General features: G+C 41.5%; 3 protein-coding genes across 3 annotated transcripts in view; 1 reads left to right on the top strand and 2 right to left on the bottom strand.

The window, feature by feature from the left end:
* The window catches only part of LOC146490325 (zinc finger protein 277-like), a 175,512-nt gene that overhangs the window by 44,765 nt on the left and 107,741 nt on the right, over positions 1-23,006 (top strand). The window lies entirely within an intron of this gene.
* The window catches only part of LOC146490328 (uncharacterized), a 110,918-nt gene that overhangs the window by 12,398 nt on the left and 75,514 nt on the right, over positions 1-23,006 (bottom strand). The gene's annotated exons all lie outside the window — the stretch shown is intronic.
* On the bottom strand, positions 718-6,474 carry LOC146490329 (zinc finger protein 277-like). The gene is made up of 7 exons (XM_085153319.1): positions 5,671-6,474; positions 5,460-5,592; positions 5,268-5,335; positions 4,924-5,020; positions 3,829-3,871; positions 3,570-3,744; positions 718-3,375 (listed from the first exon to the last, which is right to left on the bottom strand). The coding sequence occupies exons 1-7, from the start codon at positions 5,838-5,840 to the stop codon at positions 3,186-3,188; spliced, it is 876 nt and encodes a 291-aa protein (XP_085009445.1). The 5' UTR covers positions 5,841-6,474; the 3' UTR covers positions 718-3,185.

The raw sequence follows: 23,006 nt of genomic DNA, 5'->3' as shown, positions 1-23,006 counted from the left end.
CAGAAACCCTTCTGATAAATAATAAATGCAGGAGCATTACCGATTAATTTTTTCAGTGCACTTTAGAAGATTAGATCATGGGCTGAGAATGCCAAATGAGAAGCCATGTGAGAGCTGACAGAATTCCACAGAATTCCAGAGGATACCACTCAACTGAACACCAAGACGAATGTAAAAGCTGTTCAGAGTCTATACCACCTGAAGGAGAATTGTTGTGACAAAGGTGCAGGAAACGGACTACACCTGGGGGCAAGCTCAGCATTCTTATGGATGTGGATCCATATATTATTCACTTTATTCAGTAATATGTGGCCTCGTTAATAAAGAACTGACCTGCCTAATGTACTGCAAAGCACATGCACATATAGTTCAGGATCACTGTAACCTCAGTGGCTTTTAATAAACTTTATTTTGGAATTTCATATTTTGATTTTGATTTTTCTAGCCATTCACATTTACTTAATGTAATAAATTAGGTTTTGGGCATCTGTGGCACTATGATATAGATTAATACATGAAAATTGCAGCCTCCCATTTTATTTTTATGCTTCAAGTCTCTTTTGGGGAAAACTACTGTTAATGTCTGTAATATAAGTTCCGCCAGCAGATGGCGCTCGGTGTCTTACGCATCAGAAGCCGACACCTCGCTAGAAGAAGAGTGGTGCACCGAGTAGTTCCTGTTACCTGCTGTTCGTCTGTTTTTACAGGTAAGCTGGGTTCCAAATAATACATATGCAGTGTTGGGGAGTAACAGAGTACATGTACCGCCGTTACGTATTTAAAATACAAAATATGAGTAACTGTATTCCGTTACAGTTACCGTTTAAAAAGGTGGTATTTAGAATACAGTTACTTTGTTGAAATAAATGGATTACACGGCGGTACTTCCCTGTTTCATATTGTGGCGGGTCAGGACTGTTTGGGTTTTGTTTGACAGCTACGTTCTGTTGTTCCAGGCGGCAGCGTTACGGTTGCCATGGTTACAGGGTGACGCTCTCTCTGCGTGTTTCCTGGGTGAGAGAGCGCCTTGTTGTTGTCGAGTTTAAGGGTTGATAACGATGAATCACCAGCAGCTGTTGCTAAAAGCACCTTTGTTAGATAGCAAAGTATTTACAAATAATTCTCCCGTTCATTGATCTGAGCATGCGCAGAATGAGCCACAGCGCTCCTTTGATCCTTTGATCTTCTCAAACGATCATTGTGACGTCACGGTCGACATCACATTCTCTGTCACGCCCACCAAGACCTTAAATAGAGCAGCTCGTTTAACAGTTTAATCAGAAGGAGCCAGTTGTTTTAGACAAAGCTAACCTTTGCATTTAAATCATTCACAGATTTAACTTTTTGACACTTTTGAGCATTAAACCTTTAAAGAAATGTCACAGGGAAGCGGAGATCACGCAGACCCACTGCAGCGTACGAGAGATGAACTCAGGCATGAATATGCACAACTCAGGCTTGAAAACTTACGACTCAGGGAAATGAACGCACAACTCTGCGAAAGAAACACACAACGCAGACTAAAAAACACACGACTCAGGGTGAGAAACGCACAACTCAGTCAGAACTACACTGAACTAAGTCAAAACTACATTGAACTCAGTCAAAGCTACAGACAACTCAGTCGAGAAAACACAAAATTGAGCAAAGAGATGGAAGAACTCACACAAACTGTGGGAAATGTACAGCAGACAACAGAAAGAGAATCCTTTGGTTCGTGGTGTCTAAACCTACTTGGAGAAGGTTTAACTGTTGTCGCATATGTCTTTGCTCTTCCTGCAGCTGCTTTCTGGGTCGCCTGTAAGATTTTCGGCTGAAGCGAATGTCCCACTCTGTGAGGTCATGATTATTATCATGACCTCACAGAGCGGGGATCGCTTGCGTGTGCTTGCATGCACACGTCCCATCGACAATTGTTGATTGTTTATGTTTATGGAAAGATTTACGCTGTGTCACATGAAAATATTCCTTTGCAGCATTTGATTGGAAATAATTACTTTGATTCCATCTCATCTTAAATGAATAGTGTTTAATGTCATTACTGTTTTTAAAGGGTAACTGGTCCACATCCACAATTACAGCTGTAATTGTGGATGTGGACCAGTTACCCTTTAAAAACAGTAATGATGTTTTCCAGCGACAGTCCACCGACCTGTCATAAATAAGCTGTGCTCTCCTTTGTTTGATTTAATTTTGCCCCTCAACCCCAACCAGTCATGGCAGAAGACCGCCCCTCCCTGAGCCTGGTTCTGCCAGAGGTTTCTTCCTGTTAAAAGGGAGTTTTTCCTCTCCACCGTTGCCAGAGTGCTTGCTCATAGGGGATCATTTGATTATTGGGGCTGAATTTTTGGATTTCATTTAATTGGCTTGAACTGAAAAACCTAAAAATTCAGCTGAGGGGTTCACATAGTGCAGAGCACTACATTTGTTAACTGCACTTTTTTATTTGTAGATTTTGTAGTTCTTCCTACTACAAAAACTACAAATGAAAACAAGGCAGTTAGCAGCAAATGAAAATAAATAAAACACATGTAAAAAAATCTGCTACTGCTCTGTGTGTTTACTTCAGTGAACACTTGTATGTTTTGTGTTAGAAGATTATAGATTGTCCAAAATATCCTACGGCCTGCCAGAGTCCGAAATGAGGATAAAACAGGAAGTTTGGCAGCAGTGAGTTCCTGCAGCGACCTCTCGTTTCTCTCCTCAGTGCTGCACGTTCGTGAACGTGAGCCTGGACGCGAAGGACGCGGTGAAAACTCTGAGCGCGCTGCAGTTCGGCTCCACCACACGGCAGGTGTCGCTCAGCAAAGCGATGCAGAAAAACAACAGAAACGCCAAATAGGACAGATGTTTCAGGCACGAGACGCCTTTTTGAGGGGACAACAACAATTACAAGTTACAAAGGAAAATCATTTTTACTCGAGTAATAAACGCATTTTTCAGCTTCACTGCACGAGGCAGAGCAATTACGTTTCAGCGGACATCATGGCGTCCGCGTGTCCAGCTGTGGAGACGACTTTCTTATCTTTACTAAGTAGAGACGTACAGGAAATAGTTGAGGGAAAGACCACGGGCCGGACTCAAGCCTGGCTGCGTTCCAGCCATGTGGGATGTGGTCACCATGAGCTCAGCCGACGTCAGAGACGACTTGGAGTCAAACGTACGACACGTGTGCGTCTGTGGTCCTAGCTGCTGCCTCCTCGCTCCTTCAGCAGCTGCTTGAGGACGCTGGACTGTTTCAGCGCTCTCAGGTTAGAGATGTCCTCCGCGATGACCGGGATCTCCTCGCCGCGATGCTCCTCGTCACCGTCGCCTTCCTCGCTGTCAGAGAGCGTGCACAGGAGAGCGTCGTTCTCATACGTGGGGAAGTAATACCTGCAGAGCGAGACGAAGTTTAGCGCTCAGGCTCAAATTAGTCCCAACTTAAAAAGGGACGCCGTTTTCATCAGCTGATAAAAATACTGTAAACAGCTGTGGCGTTGACCACGTTCATCAGCTGCTGTACGCCAGCTTTAAAGCCCGCGCTCTCATTGGTTAACTGCGGATCACAGGCGCTTCGTTAAACCTACTGCGGCTGGTCCCAGGCGGACATCTCTGGCAGTTTCATCACGTGACCTTCAGCCGCGATGTGACGCAGGGCGTCCGCCCGGCAGTCGAACGTCCGCGTGCAGCCGTAGCAGCGGCTCTGATGGATCTGCCGCCGGATGAAGTTCACCAGTTTGACCTGCTGGTAGAACTTGAGGTCTGAGGGAGGACAGAACATTAGAAACACTCAGAAGGAAGAAATAGAAGAAGACTGCGCTCGGTTACCACGGAGATGTCACTCACTGAGCTCGGTCTTAAGGAGGTGGAGGTCGAAGCCGTGAGCCTCCTGCAAAATAATCACAAAACAGAAAGATGTCAGGGTCACGCACGCGCGCTCGTTACAGACGTGATAAATAACAAAAGCAGAGAAACGTTTCTGCCTCTCAGGTGAACTCGTCACTCGTGAGCAGAAAGTCACGTTTGGGAAACTGGTTCCAACTTTAAACCAGAACGTTTAATCGACGACAAAAATCTGACTGCAGTCGACGTCAAATCCTAGATTTGATTTATTGTTCACGAGTGTTCAGTCTAATTGTTGAATGTTGTCATTGTGTTTCTTATATTTGTACGGTCTGAGTTCAGTCTATAGGATCGAGACTTTGTCTCTGACCTCTCCAGCCTCTCTGTGCTGGAGCTTTTATTGCAGATGCATCCTGACAGATCTGCTTCTTCTGTTGTTGCTTCCTGCTTTTATGATCACACACACACACACACACAGACACACACACACACACACACACACACACACACACACACACACACACACACACACACACACACACTGCCTTGTCTTAGAACCATTGGGGGGTTTTATGGTGGGAGGTGCTTGTGTTGTATTGTAACTGTCATGTTAATAAATAGCTACGGGGAAGCTGCTCTTTGAAGGATTTTTACCTGAGACAGGAGCGGGGGCTCCAAGAGCTGCTTCTTGACCAAAAACTTCCCTCGTTCGCGAGTGAAAAACTGGTTGAAGATGTTCTGTTATGTCTTGTTTTCTTCATGATGAATAAGTCTCTAAACTAGCGGGCATGTGGAAACACAGGCCCAACGACGAGGAAACATTTTTATTTTTAGTCATGTATTTATTTGGAAACTTTTCAAAATAAAAGGCGCTTCATTTTAAAAGCTTCGGTCCATCTGTGTGTGAGGGCACTTTTTAAGTAAAATCCATGTTTTGTGCTAACGATGGATTCACATGTTTGCAGAGACCTCAGGAAGCAGATCGTTTCCTGTTAGCGTGCACTGTCTCCGTTCTCCCAGAATCCTTTGCAGAATCGTTTCAGGGAAGAAAAGCCATTAACGATATTTTCCTTCTCTGAAACCTCTACGTTCCCGTACCTTCATATGCGCGTAGATCTGCTCCAACGTCTCCGATTGGTGTTCACAGAACAGACACACTGCAGAGACCGGATGAGCCTGCCAGTCCGACCAATCACTGCGGACGATACGGAGATGACACGAGCAGACGTTCACACAGGATCAGAGGAGGAGGAGGAAATGGACTCGATTTAAACTTTTGCATCCATGCACTAACTGCACCATCTGGTGGTAGAAACTGGTATTACACGCAAGTGCAGCCCGGCCCGGTTTTTGCCTTTAACACGACACCGAGCAGTCTGTATGATACGAATCAGGACACTTTAGTTAATGCCGTCCTCACAGAGCTACACGAGGATACTTACTCATCCTCATCATCCGCCAGCTCACGGTCATCTTCGCTTTGCACCTCCTCCCACGTTTTTCCCAGTTCCTGACAGGACAGGAAGGACGCTTTAAAATCAGAACAATACATTCAGGTCGTGCGTTTGCTTCTACAGAACTGCTTCGTTTATCCTGACGTGGAAGCGTGTGGCGAGCGCGTCGCTGGCTTTTACCAGGTAGTTGATGACGTAGAAGCGGTCGTACTCGTGGTTTTTGGCGTTGATGCGGCGGTGAGCTTTTTTCCTCATGTGATCCTTCAGCGTGGTTTTGTCTCGAAACATTTTCTCGCAGTACAGACACTGCAGACTGAAGCGAGGGGAGCAAAATGAAAAGGCGCGCGAAACAAAACTTAACGCTGTGAGTAAAAAGCAACGATTAGCGTACCTGTCCAGTTTGTCCTGCAGCGTGTCGAGGAACTCGCTGCAGTAGACGATGTTGTCCGGCAGTCCGATGCTGAAGGAATGCTCTCTGGCCATGTGGTTCAGCAGAGACGACCTGGAAACAGCACGTGGAGCCATTTTTAATAAACAAAAGAAAACATCAGCTGACATCATCACTGTTAGCACTGCGCTGCAGTCCTTTGGGCTTCTTTGAAAATGGATGGATGGAAGCTTAACTGGAGGTAAAGACACAGATCCACACAAGAACTGTGGTCAACACCAGTGAGGAGCCATGAAGCCAGATAACACACACCAATTAGTTAAACTGCAGGAATGTCTTAAAGACATAAAGACTTGGATGTCCACTAACTTTCTGCTTCTTCATTCAGATCAAACTGAGGTCATTGTACTCGGTGCTGAAAAGCTTAGAAATATGGTATCTAACCAGATTCTTACTCTGGATGGCATTACCTTGGCCTCCAGTAACACTGTGAGGAACCTTGGAGTCATTTTTGACCAGGATATGTCCTTCAACGCACATATTAAACAAATATGTAAGACTGCGTTCTTCCATTTGTGCAACATCTCTAAAATTAGAAATATCCTGTCTCAGAGTGACGCTGAAAAACTAGTTCATGCATTTATTACTTCCAGGCTGGACGACTGCAATTCATTATTATCAGGATGTCCAAAAAACTCACTGAAAAGCCTTCAGTTAATCCAAAATGCTGCAGCAAGAGTCCTGACAGGGACTAGAAAGAGAGAGCAGATTTCTCCTGTTTTGGCTTCCTGTTAAATCCAGAATTCAAAATCCTGCTCCTCACATACAAGGTCTTAAATAATCAGGCCCCATCTTATCTTAATGACCTTGTAGTACCATATCACCCTATTAGAGCACTTCGCTCTCGCTCTGCAGGCCTACTTGTTGTTCCTAGAGTATTTAAAAGTAGAATGGGAGGGAGAGCCTTCAGTTTTCAGGCCCCTCTTCTGTGGAACCAGCTTCCAGTTTGGATTCAGGAGACAGACACTATCTCTACTTTCAAGATTAGGCTTCAAACTTTCCTTTTTGCTAAAGCATATAGTTAGGGCTGGACCAGGTGACCCTGAATCCTCCCTTAGTTATGCTGCAATAGACGTAGGCTGCCGGGGGATTCCCATGATGCATTGAGACATTCCCCCCCCCCCCTCTGTCCTCTTCTGGCCACCTGTGCCTCAATTTTATCTCACAACTTAGACATCCACATTACTTACACTCTCATAACACACACACATATATATATATATATAGGGCCTTGAGGGTGGGCACGTTAACGGCGTCCAGTAGACGGTCTGTGTATTCAAACCTACCTCTGGCGCCGGTGCCCACCTCTCAATTTTAAATCCATGTAGACATTGAGGGTTCTCGGGAGGGGCCGTGCTAACACCTGCTGCTCTCTGGCAGCAGCACCACGCTCTCCCTTGTTTTAAATACACTTTAGAGCAACACGCAGCAACACTACACTTGAGCGGGAGGAGGGAGGTATGGGGTCTTAACACACCCCTGTTCTCTGCTAGCCATCGGGGCGGGGGGGCTGGGAAGAGATGCTGGCTGTCCGATTGGCCTCCCTGCTGCTGCGGAGCCTGGGGCGGTCTGCTTGCCTCCACCCCGGAGGGAAGGGTAACATCTCTTGGGTCTGGGTGCCGTTTCCATCTTTGGGGGTGAGGATACCTGGACCCGGGGTATAGAGTATGTTTGGGGAGTGTGATTGTGTGTACATGTCCATTTACGTTTATTCCTGCGTTGGTGAGTGCTGAGTGTTTGTATATGTGTGCATGAGGGTGGGAATGCATGTCTGTGTCTGTGTGTGCCTGTTTGTCTGTGTCTATATGTCAGGTCGGGTCTTAGACTTCACCTCTCTGGGAACTCCCAGGCCCTCCAAAGTGTGGAGGCCTATCTCCCCTCACCACACTCCCTGCCGGTGACTGATGCCCTCAGGGGTCGGTGCATTGTTGGTTCTTGGTGTCCGGGGCTGGGCGCTCAGGTATGTACCAGCTCACTCCCGGTGACTACTTGGCGGGGCCTGGCGCCTGCTGCTCGGTCAGGCCTCTTCCGGGGCGCGGGGGGCCCTCGGGCCTCCGGCCTCTGTGCCTGCGGCTCGGTTCACTCTGGCACAGCTGGCTGCCGGCGGAGCCGGCGGGCACGCCGGTGCAGCCCCCTCTAGCTTCTGCCCGGTGGCTACTGGGTGACCCCTCATCTGGGGATCCTCAGCCCTTCCCATGAAGGTGGCACGGATGCCCCTCCGGTGGTCCTCCTTGGGCTCTTGCACTCTGGGGCCTCTGGATGTCTGGGGCCTGGATCTCCTCCATGCCTGCTTCATGCCCTGGGGGGCGGGGCTATGGCTCTCTACATCCTCTAGCAGACCATTACATGGGGAAACCATTTGAATACAAGCGCGCCGATCCACACAGGTGTGCACATGGGTGTTCACTATTCGTAGACTTAAATCACACCTTTCTTGGCTGCTACTTCAAAGCACATTGTGCGCTGTCTGTCCTGCGTGCTGCACAACAACATTCAATATTTAGTATTTACTGCTGTTTACACTTAGCTAGATTAATGCGATGGTGTTGTGTATAGTATGTTGCATTGTTTTGTTTTTTTTGCTTGTTTTCTATTCTTTTTCTCTCAACAGGTGATCCCGGAGATATTTTTTCTTCCCCCCTTTCTCACTGTCCCTCTCCCCTTCTGTTTTTCTTTTCCTTCCTCTTTCTTTCTCCCTTTCCTATCCCTCACTAATGTCTGTCCCGTCTGTAACAACTGAAAATAAAATAAATAATAAAAACAAAGGTCGATCAAATGGACCAATACGGCAATGCCATGATGATCCATTTGGCAAAATAAATCCATTGTGTATCCTTGTTGGTCTTCAGACAACAATTCTGACGGCTAAAGAACCAAATGGGACAGGCGGGAAAAAAAGAAAAAAAAGAATTGGACCTACAGATATTTAACCCAAGTTACCTAATTTTTTAACCATAGACATTATAAATGATGGAAATAACCACAGGTTGTTGAGACCCTGTTATAAAACTAGATGCGACAACGAAGGGGTGAATTTGACTCAGAGAGTGCATGATCACTGACCAACAACTTATGAATCACAAATGAGCAAATCCTATGTGGATCAAGATTTACAAAACAGATTTGCCTGTTTAGTTAATGTGGTGCAAAATGAGTAACCAAGATCATAAAGTCATCCAGAAAAGCATTTATGGAGGTCAGGGTTGAACCTTTCCCATATACCTCTACAGAACAAGGCGTCTTGCTATCAGAGGGATCATACCCCAGTGGCCATTAAAAAAACTATACAAGTTTAAAGTATTTACAGATTGGTTTCATTTTTCAGAAGCTACATCGCTCTTGAAGAAATCCATCCTTCATACACATTAGAAATCCCATCACCAGCTGTGAGAGGTAACCAAGAACACCAGGAAAGGTATCATTTTTAAGTTATATTACAGTAAAGTGTTAACGCTGGAAATAAAAAGCATTTAAAGACGAAAAGAGTTGTGTAATATATCTGTTATTATGATTCCTTCTGCCACATGTGTTTGCAGATGCACAGACACACATAAACATATATAGATATGCATACTCCAGTCCTGAATCAGATAAGAGGACTCTTCAACTACAGCAAAGAACAACAGGTATGCCTGTTCATCTCTTGTCAGGAAGGATGTGCACCTTATGGGTGGTAAAACCAGAAACGCATGCAGGTCACACACAGGCACGCGTGCACTCGCACACTGACACACACACAGGAAAAACCTGTCTGTGAATAAGAGCCTCTATTGAAATTCCTGACCATAGTCTAGGCTCTAAATAAGCACAGAGGTGTGAGGAGAAAATCACCATCTCCATTTAAAGGGAGCAAAAACTTCACACTTCCAAACGTCATTATGCTTATCCAAGCCCTTATCGCAGCTCAGGAATTACTCAGTCCGGCTGCAGTCGGATCACAGGAGGCCGCCAGATATAACCTTCCAAGAAAGGAATAAAATAAAATAAAAAATACGCTGAAATAAAATGCCCACAGCTACTTTACAACCACCCTATCAGTGCTAAGCTCCCGCTTTCACTCAGCCATGCCGAGGGTGTTTTGCACTGATAAATTTACCTAGTGTACATCTGAGTGCTGCAGAGGGAAAGAGTTCGTTGCCAGCCCGAGAGATCTGGAGACCCTACAGGGGACTAACACACCACAACTGCCAATACTACCACTATCTGCCACGGGCGGCACGATGGTGACATTAATCATTAAGTGCAATGAATGTGAAAAAATACATACAGGGGGACAATGAAGGCAATCGCAAGAAGGACATTCAGAGCGGCAATTTTAACTCATCACAAAATATGCAAACATGAGCTCTGTCTTGATTAGGGAAGTAGCTTAGTTCACTTCTTCTGGTGCAAATACTATCATTAATATCATAGTAAAAGAGTAATTTGAAGAAAAGCAGCCTGTAAAGACAGTAACACAGGTTGATTCTATTTGCAGTCTACATCGTCTGTGAGGTAGGAGGTGTGAGGTGCAGAATACTAATATAGAAAAATGCTTTTAAGCTTCAGGGGTCATAACCTGAGACATTTTAGCCAAGTCTCCAATCAATTCCAATTTTTTCACCACAGCATCTTGTGTCACATTTGCAAGCACAAAATGGGAGCAAATTGTTGTATCTGAGTAGGGACAAAGAGGATGTTCCAGGTCATCCCAGACACATTTGCATGTCATCAGTTGTGGAGCTAAGCATTCTGGGTATTATCCATAATTCTATTTTCTCAGTGGTGAGCATTTCAGGAGCAGTTCAGTGCTGTAGTACTTCATATAATGTGTAAAGAACAATATCATTCGATTTTTTTTTATTTAAATTTGAGCCCCATGGAATATTTTAAATGCACTTTTGACTTCAAGATACCTTATATCATATTTTAAGAACCTACTGAGCAGAATTACACTGTGACGTAGATCTTTTCCACTTGAACTCGTTGTTCATGGCTCCACAAAAGCCAGAAATAATGCAAGGGATACACAGAAAATCAAATGCATTACACGTGCATTTTCACAGGTGAAATCATTCGCAGGCCGAATTCTTGTTGATAAATTTATACACAAACATCGGCGATAAAATGCACGAAAACACCTTTTCATTCGTACACACAGGCCTCCACAAACAAACCCTCACTGCAACAGCACAGCATTGTGTGGATTAAGGGTCCTCGGTGGTTGTTTGCCTTTTTAATGGTGTCCTAATTATCATTTAACCCTAATTAACCTGCATGGATAGGAGCCGGGCCTGATTAATCCCGCACATTGTTGGCCCGCTGTGGGGCGGAAATCAGCTTCCTCATTCACTCTTTAATCAGCTTTCTCCCGAAGCATTGCATAAAATGATGTGTGTTCAGTACATGCGCACACCCACACACAAAAAACCTTTTCAGCATCATCATTGTTGTTGTAAACATGACTCCACAAGGACAGGCAGGGTGTTCCAAGGCTTTAAAGTTTCCTTAAAAAGTTTTGCTAGTTTTGTCATTAAAAAAAAAAGAAAGAAAAAAAATCCTCCTCATTTACCCATAACCATTTTTCAAATATAATGCTTTTCGATGTCATGTGAAAATTCATGTTGTTTCTACTGCTACCTCAAAGTCTCCCTTTCGAGTTTTAGATTTCAATTTGATGCTTTCATGAACTGCTGGTTTTAATTTTTGGAGTTTAAGGCATCAGTGATTCTCACTCTGCAGAGCTGTTTGTGAGAAAAGAAAAATAAATAAACAATTCCAGTCGGACCACCCGAGTAACACCTGTGTTGCTGCAAGACACAGAATTTCCTAAAAGTCAGCCAGGTTGGCCAGAATGAAGAGTGACTTAATACCTAATAGAAATTTTTAATTTTGGTGTCATGAACTTTCTTGAAAAGCTGTTAACATATTTGCATTGTTCTTATATTACACTAAAGAATAAAGTCTTAAAATGATTTTTGGCAGCTACAGGGTAAATGACACTTTTATATGTGTATACTGGTTTTGAATAAGCAGTCTGACTTTTTTTTTTTTTCTTTTTTAGAAAAATGTGTATTCTTCCAGTAAATCTAGAGGTACAGTGAACATGATATAACCAACAGCATAGCATCAACACTGCAAATAGGGGCAAAGCAAAATCTTCAGTTGTAGCATCTAGCAACTGTGCAGTTTATGGGGCTGTGTGTGTCACCATTTGCATAGCTTTTCTGATACACAGACAACATGACTATGGGCATTAAACCATAGCTGGGACTGCAGAGATGCACACGCTGCAACACTTGCTAAAAGAAAAAAAAAAAAAAACCCTAACCATCATGCACAAGGGCCGTCATTGTAATAGACAAATCCAGTCAGGTAGGAGGCAAAAACCCAAAAATAGACAAGATGTCACCAAAAAGGGAACCAAGGGGGCGGGGTACACATGTAAGAATTCAAACGAAATACCAGCAACACTGTGGGAACACAAGGGAATAGTGAAAAACCTGGATAACACAGTACAAAGACAATCTGGGAAGTGATGGAGAGAAACAGGGGAGTATATTCTGGGGATAGTGATTAGGCCATTGGGAACAGGTGGTGCAGAACGTTGTCGAGAAACCAACAAAGGGACAAAGGGAGGCAGTTAAACTAACGACAATGTACAGAGGCTGGTGATGGGTACTGTGAAGTAGGTTTAACAAAGTGTCCAAGAAATTATTTTCTTACCCGTTTACACAACATCAGCAACCCTGCGAAGCTGTCACAGAAGGTTTGGTTATTAACTTGATACGCCAGCTCTGGGTTTCCAAATTTAGCTATGAGCACATACACATGAGAGAGGTGGTGCTGGCAGCATTTAAGCAAAGAAGTCACAAGTCAATCACAAACAGGGACAGGTTACTGTTATGTGAAGGCTGTGTGCACGCAGGGGTGGTGATACGAAGGACCCAAAATGCAGACTCACGGAAATCAAAACTTAAACTCAAAACAGCTTTAATGTTAAACTCAAAAAAGCAACAAAACTGAGTATCCAAAATAAACTTACACAAACAGACTGACAGAACACACAGCTAGATAAACAGTAGATCGCGACACAGAGAAACACAGGGCTTAAATACACAGAGGGAGCAATCAGGGAATGGGTAACAGGAGGGAAACACAGCTGGGGCAAATCAGAACCGACGAGACAAGGAAGCGTAACCTGAACACACTGAGATAAGACAGAGACCTTCAAAGTAAAACAGGAAACACATAACACAGACTGAACAAAAGACACAGACTCACATGCAGGCACTACAACAGAGGGAACAGAGATGTGGGACCAGGGCAGACACAGACACAGACTGGACACGGGGATATAGCAGACAGGGGAGACAGCAACTAAGGATTACACAGAGACAAACCATAAGACATGACTCTAACGAAAACCCAAAGACTAGAAATTATAAATAATATAATAAACTCAAAAACCCTGGGTCAATGACCCAGGCATCCTAACAGTTACAAGCTGCAGAGCAACATATTTTAGAGAGGAAGGGAAAACTATCATATTCTTTTTTTAAAATGCAAAAAGATTCAAAACAAGCTGTTGAGTCAAAGCAGCAGTGGTGTGAGTGTGTGATAGGAAAAGTGCTCTACAGAGTGGAAGGTCTATCCTAATGCTAAGAGCTCTAGCAGTACTTATAACAGTAAAACTGCTTTGAATGTGGTCACTGCCACAAGACAAAAATACTTTCAAAGGATCTATACTTTTTCATGGATGCTTGGACTGATATGGACTGATAACATGCGAAGTAGGTGAGATGCCCTTTCTATCTCCCCACAGAGATGAGGGCCCTTCCAAGAATGGTAACACTATTTTACAGAGAACTGATTTGTTTAAGACAAGCCTGTAGGCAGTGGGTTCCTACATGCTGATCTTCTCTATCAACCCCAACCTGTTCCAGAGCAGCTTAGGTATGCAGCAATGCAATAAGTTAGCAATTAGAAGTGTATCACCTTTGTAAATCTGAAAACATTGCTAGACCTGAAGGTTTTTCATCAAGCACCGAATGCTGATTTGTGGTACAATTACAAACATTAAAACTTTAAATGACTTGAAGCTAAGCTTAGCCCCAATCCAGAGCCATAATGTTTGTGTGCAGTCATCAGCACACTGGCAGACAGCTAGTTCTTCAAAACTTGTTCTAAGCAGAAAACGTAACTACAGCAAAGTGTTTAGAAATATCCAAGATTTAAAAAAAAATAGATGATAAGAAATACAATTTTTTTTTTTTACTGGACAATTTTAACTGTTCTTAATATGGTATATCATGTATGAGCAGCATTAGGAACACTAAAGAACCAACATAAACACAAGTACTGGTAGGTTCACATATTTCTGAAAAATGTGTGCTAGCAAAGCTCTACATACTGCTAACCATGGCAGGACCATACTCCTTGTCGTTAAACCTATTTTCAAAAATAGTGAATATTGCCTTAACATTTTGGTGTTTACTTAACTTTTGCACTGACATGATAACTTTCTCAACATGCACAATTTTTATTTGCCCTCAAGACATCTATCTATACGTATCCCACTGTTCGGATGATAATACTTGAAAACTGCAGCATGCTGGAGTAAAATGGAAAAATAATTTGAGTCGGTGGTTTCAGTCTTTTACTGTTTTACTGCATAACAACAGACTACTTAAATTGTATGCAATACTTTTGCATTATTTCAGTGAAACCATGTCTTCACATCAAATGGCTATCATTTCCAGAAAGGCAACAGGTGATATTTCAGGGAAAAACTGAAATTCATTAGAAAGCAATTACTTTCCAGTCACAGCCTGACATTATCAAGCTGCTACATACTATACCTCTGAAGGTAATATTCCAGCAATGACTCTGTATCTTTTCCCTTTTACGCTTTTTTTCTTTGTCTTATCTATCTTTCATTTGTTCAACCATTTGTACCCAAATGCATCAGCCATGAGACATTGTGGTCCAATGTCTCATGGCTGATAAGCTAAACCTGGCCAGCATTACTTATTTTCTGTGTAACAGTTCCTGTTTTCCATCCATCCTTCAGTTTCCCACTGATTAGCTGGGTCTGTCTCGTGGTAGCAGCATGCTAGGACCACACATCCTTCTCCCCAGCTATGGCATCCAGCTTCTTTAGGCTCAGTAAGGATACGTATTCCTTTCAGTTTTTTGTTTCTGCCTGACATCGCTTCTCTATGAAGCCTGTCTGAAAAACTTTTAAAAGAGAAGGCAACAGGACCTTCGTAAGCAACTCATCGGGCCAAAATGGAAAAAGAACGAACAATCCTTAAAGATACAGAAATATATATACTTATAAAGGGATTTTATAAAGGGATTTTATAAGGTTGCATTTTATTTGATTCTTTTTCTATTCTTTTTCTTTTTACCATTTATTATTACTATAACAAACAGATAATGTACTGGCAGAAAGTTACCGAGACATTTTGTGTCAATTTTTCTTTTTAACAGAGCACAGATGATATGATCATATGATGATCTTTTAACATCAATGAATTATATTTTAAAACATAAAGATGTATATTGATTCACTATCTTAAAAAGTGGTAGAATGTTGCAATATGCTTTTTTAATATTTAAAAAAATGCATAAAGTTATGATGAAATAAATTATTTAACCTTCTTCTGTGCTCCTCTCTGTCTGTGCCTTGCTCACCTGTCTCTGTCGCCTCTTGTCTTGCTGTCACAATACTTCTAGAACCTAAATTAGACATATTAACATATAAACCCCCTCCAACACATCAACACAAAGAGCTGATGGTTGACTAGCTCCCTACTATATCTCACACCCTGTTCACTTCATTTTGTCATCTGTTTTTAATATTGTAACTTACTCTTGTATAGTACATAGAAAAATAACTGAAAGTATTAATTAATACACATGATGAAATGTACTCACAATGACAAACTGTGAAAAAAGTCATTCGTAAGGTGTTTTACAACCCCCAACTTTATAGCTAACAGGTGGATTTTCCTGTTTTGGTGGAGCTAGCAAACACTGAAGAACCACTTACTCCTTAAGAGCCTGAGAGTGAAAGTGAACAGTACATCCTTTTGTTAACATTAAACTCATAGTTGCAGCCAGGGGCAGTACAAAAAGGGACCTCCTTATACTACTTTTTAGTTTTAGTGTCCTTGTTTTCCACTGAGTTATCGGTCTATCACTAGTTAGCTAATAAAAGCTGTTCTAAGTGTATTAGCAGCAACCAACTAACCAACCCGGTGATGTCATGCTCTGTACTGGCACAAGATGGCTCTGAACATGTTCCAAAAACTTTAAACTTTAAAAACATGATTCTTAAATCCAGCTTCACAGGCAGTATTAAATCTGTGACAGTTTTTTAAAGCAGGGCTCAATAGCTTAAATTAGCCAAATAAACAATATGTTTACAGTATGTTTTCATAAAAATAAATACAACAAATACAATTTTAGCAACAATTAAATTAAATGAGTAAGATCAACTAAAGCAAAAGCAAATCAACCACTGCATCCATGCATCGAAAGATGATATAAAACATAAAAAACCAAATCACAAACAATCATATCTATCTATCTATCTATCTATCTATCTATAGATATATCTATATAGATATTACAAAATTATGGAGATAGTGTTGCTTGTCCTGCTTACTTGTTTACAATTACAACTAAACCATGCTGTTCTAATAGGAAGAGTTGATGCTGTGAAATCACTTTACTGCTCATTAAATTGAGTCTCGGCTCAGCTGTATCATGGACACCCTACGGGATGTTTGTAAGAAAGAAAAATCAACCACTGGTCAGTGAAATCGAAATGTAGCAAGGTCTGCTACATTTCAGCAGGAGTGTGTTTTATAAAGTTTTATAAAAATGGAAAGGTGTTATTGTTAGCTTAGCCAGATTATGTGTGTTACTCATTATTCCTCACTTTTTTAGAATTATAAGAATTGCCCTTTGTCCATTCCTCAGACTACATTGGGAAAACACTTTAAGGAGGTCAGTAAGTTCAAATTGTACTAAACGTTTGGCTCATTAAAGAGTAATTTGCAATAAACTCACAAGTCAACTAGATTTAATAAAGGTGAGGGATTTAGACAGAGCAAAACTAAAACATATTTAATTTATATTTCTGGATTAAGAATTCCCGAGTTGAATGTACAATTTCATCTCTGTAGTCAGTGATGGAGTTTATGTAAGTCAACAATAAAATATGTCACAAGTCAATATTTATTTAGGATTATTTAAAACATTTTCTGAATGGGATCCCAGTTAAATCAGTCTAACCATCAGTCTAACCATCAGTCTAACCATCGATCCATACGAGAAATAAAATTGTTGCTACAGTATAACCTTCTCCAAAAACTCTTTCCTTGCTTGCCTTCTTTTTTCTTCCATTCCTTCTTTTCATTCTTGCTCTGTCTCTCTGAGCAGGCAATTTTACCCATTCACTTTTTTTCTCCTCCTCATGACTCAAGTCACGAGTCATTAGAAAAGCCTGACCTTCTGGGAAAGGTCTTGGGTGAGCAGTGATAAAGTGGGGTTGGCCCATTGAAGAAAGCTATGCTGTAGCACTAAAATAGGTGCAGCTATAGTCCAAAGAGCAGACTAATGGTCCTTAACCTCCATGTGTCATTAGCCTGGAATAAAGACTGGAGGGAGGAATACAGACTAGAGGAAAGTAAAAAGTCATACCCCCCTTTCTCTACCCTGTCTGACATGGATACGTGGATGATGTGAACATTAAATGTCCTTTATGTGCCTCTGTATAGACATTTAGTAATAACTGACAAAGTATTTGTTTAGTTATGCACTGCTCAAAAAACAATAAGGGGAGAAAATCTTTATTGATATGCATTGTGTCATTTGCTGAGAACAAAAGGACAAAAACAATGGTTAAGTTTTGAGGCCTGGATTCAAAAGTCATACCAAAAATTCAAAGCAAATTGAAATTACAGGCTGGTCTAGCTTATGTCATAGTGTGGTTCACTGATGTCTTGATGCATCCAGGTATGGAAATGCTACAACGTTAATCTCAATGTCATGACCATATAGAGGGAACCATTCACAGAGAGCAGGGGAAAGGCTCCAATCACATTAGCGATCATGATAATTTGCATACTGCAACTGTACTGTTCATAAGGCCAAGGAAACCAGCAGTCAGCTGAGACTGAAGAAGTCATTTGGTTGAGTGATAAAACAACATTCAGTAAAATATATGTCTCCAACATGCTTATATGAACTCTTGACAATGTCTGCTGATGAGAGACAAGATGTGTCCTGCAGGATCTCCTCACAGAGACATCAGATGTTCTCAGAGTCAGGTCTGAGGCGAGTGAGGGCCAGTCAGTGACATGAATACCTGTGCTATGCAGGAACTTCCAACACACTAGCTTGCACCAGCTCCTTAGCAGGAGTTACACATTAAGTTTTATATTGCTAATGGGTAATTATGTCACAGTGCAATTCAGGTCATTTTATGGAGTAACACAAAAGTAATGTAATGAGTAATGTACAGCAATTAACTAACATACTTACTTTTAAGAAAAGTATCGAATAATGTGTCATTTTGTAAGGCTTTAGCAGTGCCCCTCCTCTATGACCCTGATGAGCGCTCCTTACATATTAGCTCATCTTCTAGTATCTGTTCCGCATTCTTGAGACTGTTCTGAGAGTCAAGGTGAACCGTTTTTACAATGTCACATAGTGATGTGCCAAACTGGATTGGACTTCCTGTGCAAGCAGAATGGGAGTAATTACTGTTTCATGTTATCAGCAGTGACCAGGACATTAACAAAAAGAAAAACTAGACAGTAATCAAAACAAATAAAGTGAAAGTAATGTTCTGTGGCTACCACGCCCAAAACAATCACCTTTTTGGGGATATTTCTTTTGTGGCTCTCCGGTGCACCTGTTGCCACGAAAGCTGGTGGAATGGATTCGCAACGGTTTATTCCCCCTTGCTAAACATATTGATACCCCTGAAGTTTAAAATACTTGGAGTTATACTGTGATCGTCAAATGTTACCTGAACCTTTTTTGAGCACTCCATATTGAATGCTTATGATAACATTCTTATGGTTCAATTTCAATTCAATTCAATTTTATTTATATAGCGCCAAATCACAACAAAAGTCGCCTCAAGGTGCTTCATAGATACAGAGAAAAACCCAACAATCATATGACCCCCTATGAGCAGCACTTTGGTGACAGTGGGAAGGAAAAACTCCCTTTTAACAGGAAGAAACCTCCAGCAGAACCAGGCTCAGGGAGGGGCGGGGCCATCTGCTGTGATTGGTTGGGGTGAGAGAAGGAAGACAGGATAAAGACATGCTGTGGAAGAGAGACAGAGATTAATAACAGATATGATTCAATACAGAGAGGTCTGTTAATACATAGTGAGTGAGAAAGGTGACTGGAAAGGAAAAACTCAATGCATCATGGGAATCCCCCGGCAGCCTACATCTATTGCAGCATAACTAAGGGAGGATTCAGGGTCACCTGGTCCAGCCCTAACTATATGCTTTAGCAAAAAGGAAAGTTTGAAGCCTAATCTTGAAAGTAGAGATAGTGTCTGTCTCCTGAATCCAAACTGGAAGCTGGTTCCACAGAAGAGGGGCCTGAAAACTGAAGGCTCTCCCTCCCATTCTACTTTTAAATACTCTAGGAACAACAAGTAGGCCTGCAGAGCGAGAGCGAAGTGCTCTGATAGGGTGATATGGTACTACAAGGTCATTAAGATAAGATGGGGCCTGATTATTTAAGACCTTGTATGTGAGGAGCAGGATTTTGAATTCAATTCTGGATTTAACAGGAAGCCAATGAAGGGAAGCCAAAACAGGAGAAATATGCTCTCTCTTTCTAGTCCCTGTCAGTACTCTTGCTGCAGCATTTTGGATTAACTGAAGGCTTTTCAGGGAGTTTTTTGGACATCCTGATAATAATGAATTACAGTCGTCCAGCCTGGAAGTAATAAATGCATGAACTAGTTTTTCAGCGTCACTCTGAGACAGGATATTTCTAATTTTAGAGATGTTGCGCAAATGGAAGAACGCAGTCTTACATATTTGTTTAATATGTGCGTTGAAGGACATATCCTGGTCAAAAATGACTCCAAGGTTCCTCACAGTGTTACTGGAGGCCAAGGTAATGCCATCCAGAGTAAGAATCTGGTTAGATACCATATTTCTAAGCTTTTCAGCGCCGAGTACAATGACCTCAGTTTTATCTGAGTTAAGAAGCAGAAAGTTAGTGGCCATCCAAGTCTTTATGTCTTTAAGACATTCCTGCAGTTTAACTAATTGGTGTGTGTTATCTGGCTTCATGGACAGATAGAGCTGGGTGTCATCTGCATAGCAGTGAAAATGTATGCTATGTCTTCTAATGATGCTGCCTAGGGGAAGCATGTATAATGTAAACAGAATTGGTCCTAGCACTGAACCCTGTGGAACTCCATAATTAACCTCAGTGTGTGAAGAGGACTCTCCATTTACATGCACAAACTGGAGTCTATTAGTTATGCACTTGCGTAGACAAAAATCAAAGTTTGCGAGACGAAAGAGTTCTTAAATGCCATGCTTTTTCCAAACTGATGGCATTTAAGATGAACTATGTTTAAATGTTCTGGATCTTGTTTTTTGTTTTGTCTTTGTCCCTTCTCTTTTATGAACACAGTACTTTTTGAAAAGTTGGCTGACTGTTGCGAGACAGACTGGTTCATCCACATTTCTTATGTCTTGTGTTCCCTTTTTGAATTCATATGCATCCTCAAGGACCATTTTGTGCTTTTATGAGTGTCACAGAAACAGGATGGGGTTTAAGAGTCCCTCTGAGCATGTGAAGCTGACATAATACCTCTCTGAAGTCATGTGTGACTGTATGTTTTAAAACCAACAAAGTTCTGTCATTGATAAAATAAAACGCAAAGCTGGATGACAACTGCCTTTGTGCCTTTATGTTTTTCATACCTGGTGACAAAAGAGAAGATTATCAAACACTCTTTGACAATTGCTAATCTAAAACGTATGAAACCGAAAATTATAGTGAACTGTGCAAACAGACTGTCTCATCAGTCAAAAAAAACAAACAATGAATAGCAACTACAACTCAAAATCGCAGCTTATTGCTATGATAACCTATAATTGGTAACTTATGTTCCCAAAATAGTAAGAGATAATTATTTCTTAAGCAAAGTAAGCTTTTAAACAACTCTAACTCTGTTTCCCAGAGCAATAATAACAATATTAGTGTAGTAGCGAGACTTAAGAAACACGTATATGCGTGTGTCAGTTGTTTGTAAAATTTAACATCATATAAACATAAAACAAAATAAATGAAGCTTCTGATTAATTTGATGGCTCTGCATCCTCAAATAGATGCCTGTGTTTTTGATGGAGAACCCAGAGCTCCTGGAGAACATCTCTCTACAGAAAAAAGCCCTTTCTTGGTTCAAACTTGCCCCTAACACTAGTCACTTGAGACTGTTCCTATACATTTGTTCTTTCCATTTTTTTTTTTCATTTTTGAACATATTGTGTTCCATCCATCCATATGTTCAAGACAGATCCACTGCTGCTATCTTGTCTTGAATATCGATTTCAATGTGTTGAAGTGCAGTTGGTCTGCAGTTTATCTTTGGACATGCATTGGGTCAGAAGGTTTTATTGGTTCAGACAGGAGGCACACAAACTGCTATTCAATTCAATTCAATTTTATTTATATAGTGCCAAATCACAACAGCAGTTGCCTCAAGCCACTTTAGATTGTAAGGTAAAGACCCTACAATAATACAGAGAAACCCTAAGCGGAGGATGTAGAGGAGATATTTAAAACCACACTGTGCCTCATTGCATCTGCTTTTTATATAACTGTTTATCTTGGCTTACTGTTTTGTTTTTATTTATTTATAGCAATGAAAAGCAGGTTTATCCACAGCTTCAGTAATTAAAGAATAAGTTCAGAGTTCACCAAACCTTCTGTGACGTTCATGTCTCTCTATCCTCTTAGACTCTTACAGCTGTGCTAGCTGTGAGATAAGCAACATAATTGACGTTGGCAGTTATCTAGGGCAGAAAATTTTGGGTGTATGTATTTGGATAATATTACAGTAACAGCATTACCGTTTCAAAAAAATAACAAAAAAATAAATAAAGACACAACCCCTTTCATTCACAAGCATGATTTGAACCATGTAACCGATACATGTGTTGAGGTAATTAGTCAAAACAAGTGATGAATTACATATTACTTGCTAGTTTTCTTAAAAGTAACACTCTACGTTACTTAATTACTTACTGGAAAATGTAATTTTGTTACACAACTGGTTACATTCCTCTTGCATCACTCTGTAACTATGTAAAATGACCTGAAATGTAATGCCACATAATTACATTTTAACAATATAAACCTAATAATTTAAAAGCAAAAATAAAATAATAAAAAAAAACAGTATAAACCTGAGGCGACAGGCCCACACACTGATATTACCCTATCCTGGGGGCGATCGTGGCTCAAGAGTTGGGAGTTCGCCTTGTAACCGGAAGGTTGCCGGTTCGACCCCCGGCTTGGACAGTCTCGGTCGTTGTGTCCTTGGGCAAGACACTTCACCCGTTGCCTACTGGTGGTGGTCAGAGGGCCCGGTGGCGCCAGTGTCCGGCAGCCTCGCCTCTGTCAGTGCGCCCCAGGGTGGCTGTGGCTACAATGTAGCTTGCCATCACCTGTGTGTGTGAATGGGTGGATGACTGGATATGTAAAGTGCTTTGGGGTCCTTAGGGACTAGTAAAGCGCTATATAAATACAGGCCATTTACCATTTACCATATCCTAAAAGGGACATGCATAAGATCTTGTTTAGGACACATGCTATCTGCCTGACGTGCAGATAGCATGTTATTATCTGCACTTCAGGCAGATAATCTGATGTTATTACTTTTGTAATCTTTGTAACACAAGTAATAACATATTGTAACTGTAATATGATTACTGAGTTTAGTACAGTAATGTGTTGCATTACAATACTACAATACAGAGAAATGTAATGCGAATACAGTATACTTGGAATGGATTATACCCAACAGTGAGCAAACACATCATCAGCACTACTCAAGCAAACTTCAGACCAAGTAAGGGGACTCCTCATAGCCTTTTTCTTATGAAAAAAAATAGCTTTCTTTGCAGTCATTGCAAGATTCATGCTCTGTGCATTTAAGTTACCACAATGTGCTGTTGAGTTGACTGTGACTCTTTATTAAATGTGGCTTAAAAGGGTTACCTTGAAGATCC

The sequence above is a fragment of the Neolamprologus multifasciatus genome, unplaced genomic scaffold (genome assembly GCF_963576455.1).
Source record: "Neolamprologus multifasciatus unplaced genomic scaffold, fNeoMul1.2 scaffold_14, whole genome shotgun sequence".
NCBI lineage: Eukaryota > Metazoa > Chordata > Actinopteri > Cichliformes > Cichlidae > Neolamprologus > Neolamprologus multifasciatus.
This window is presented reverse-complemented; position numbering and strand designations above follow the sequence as displayed.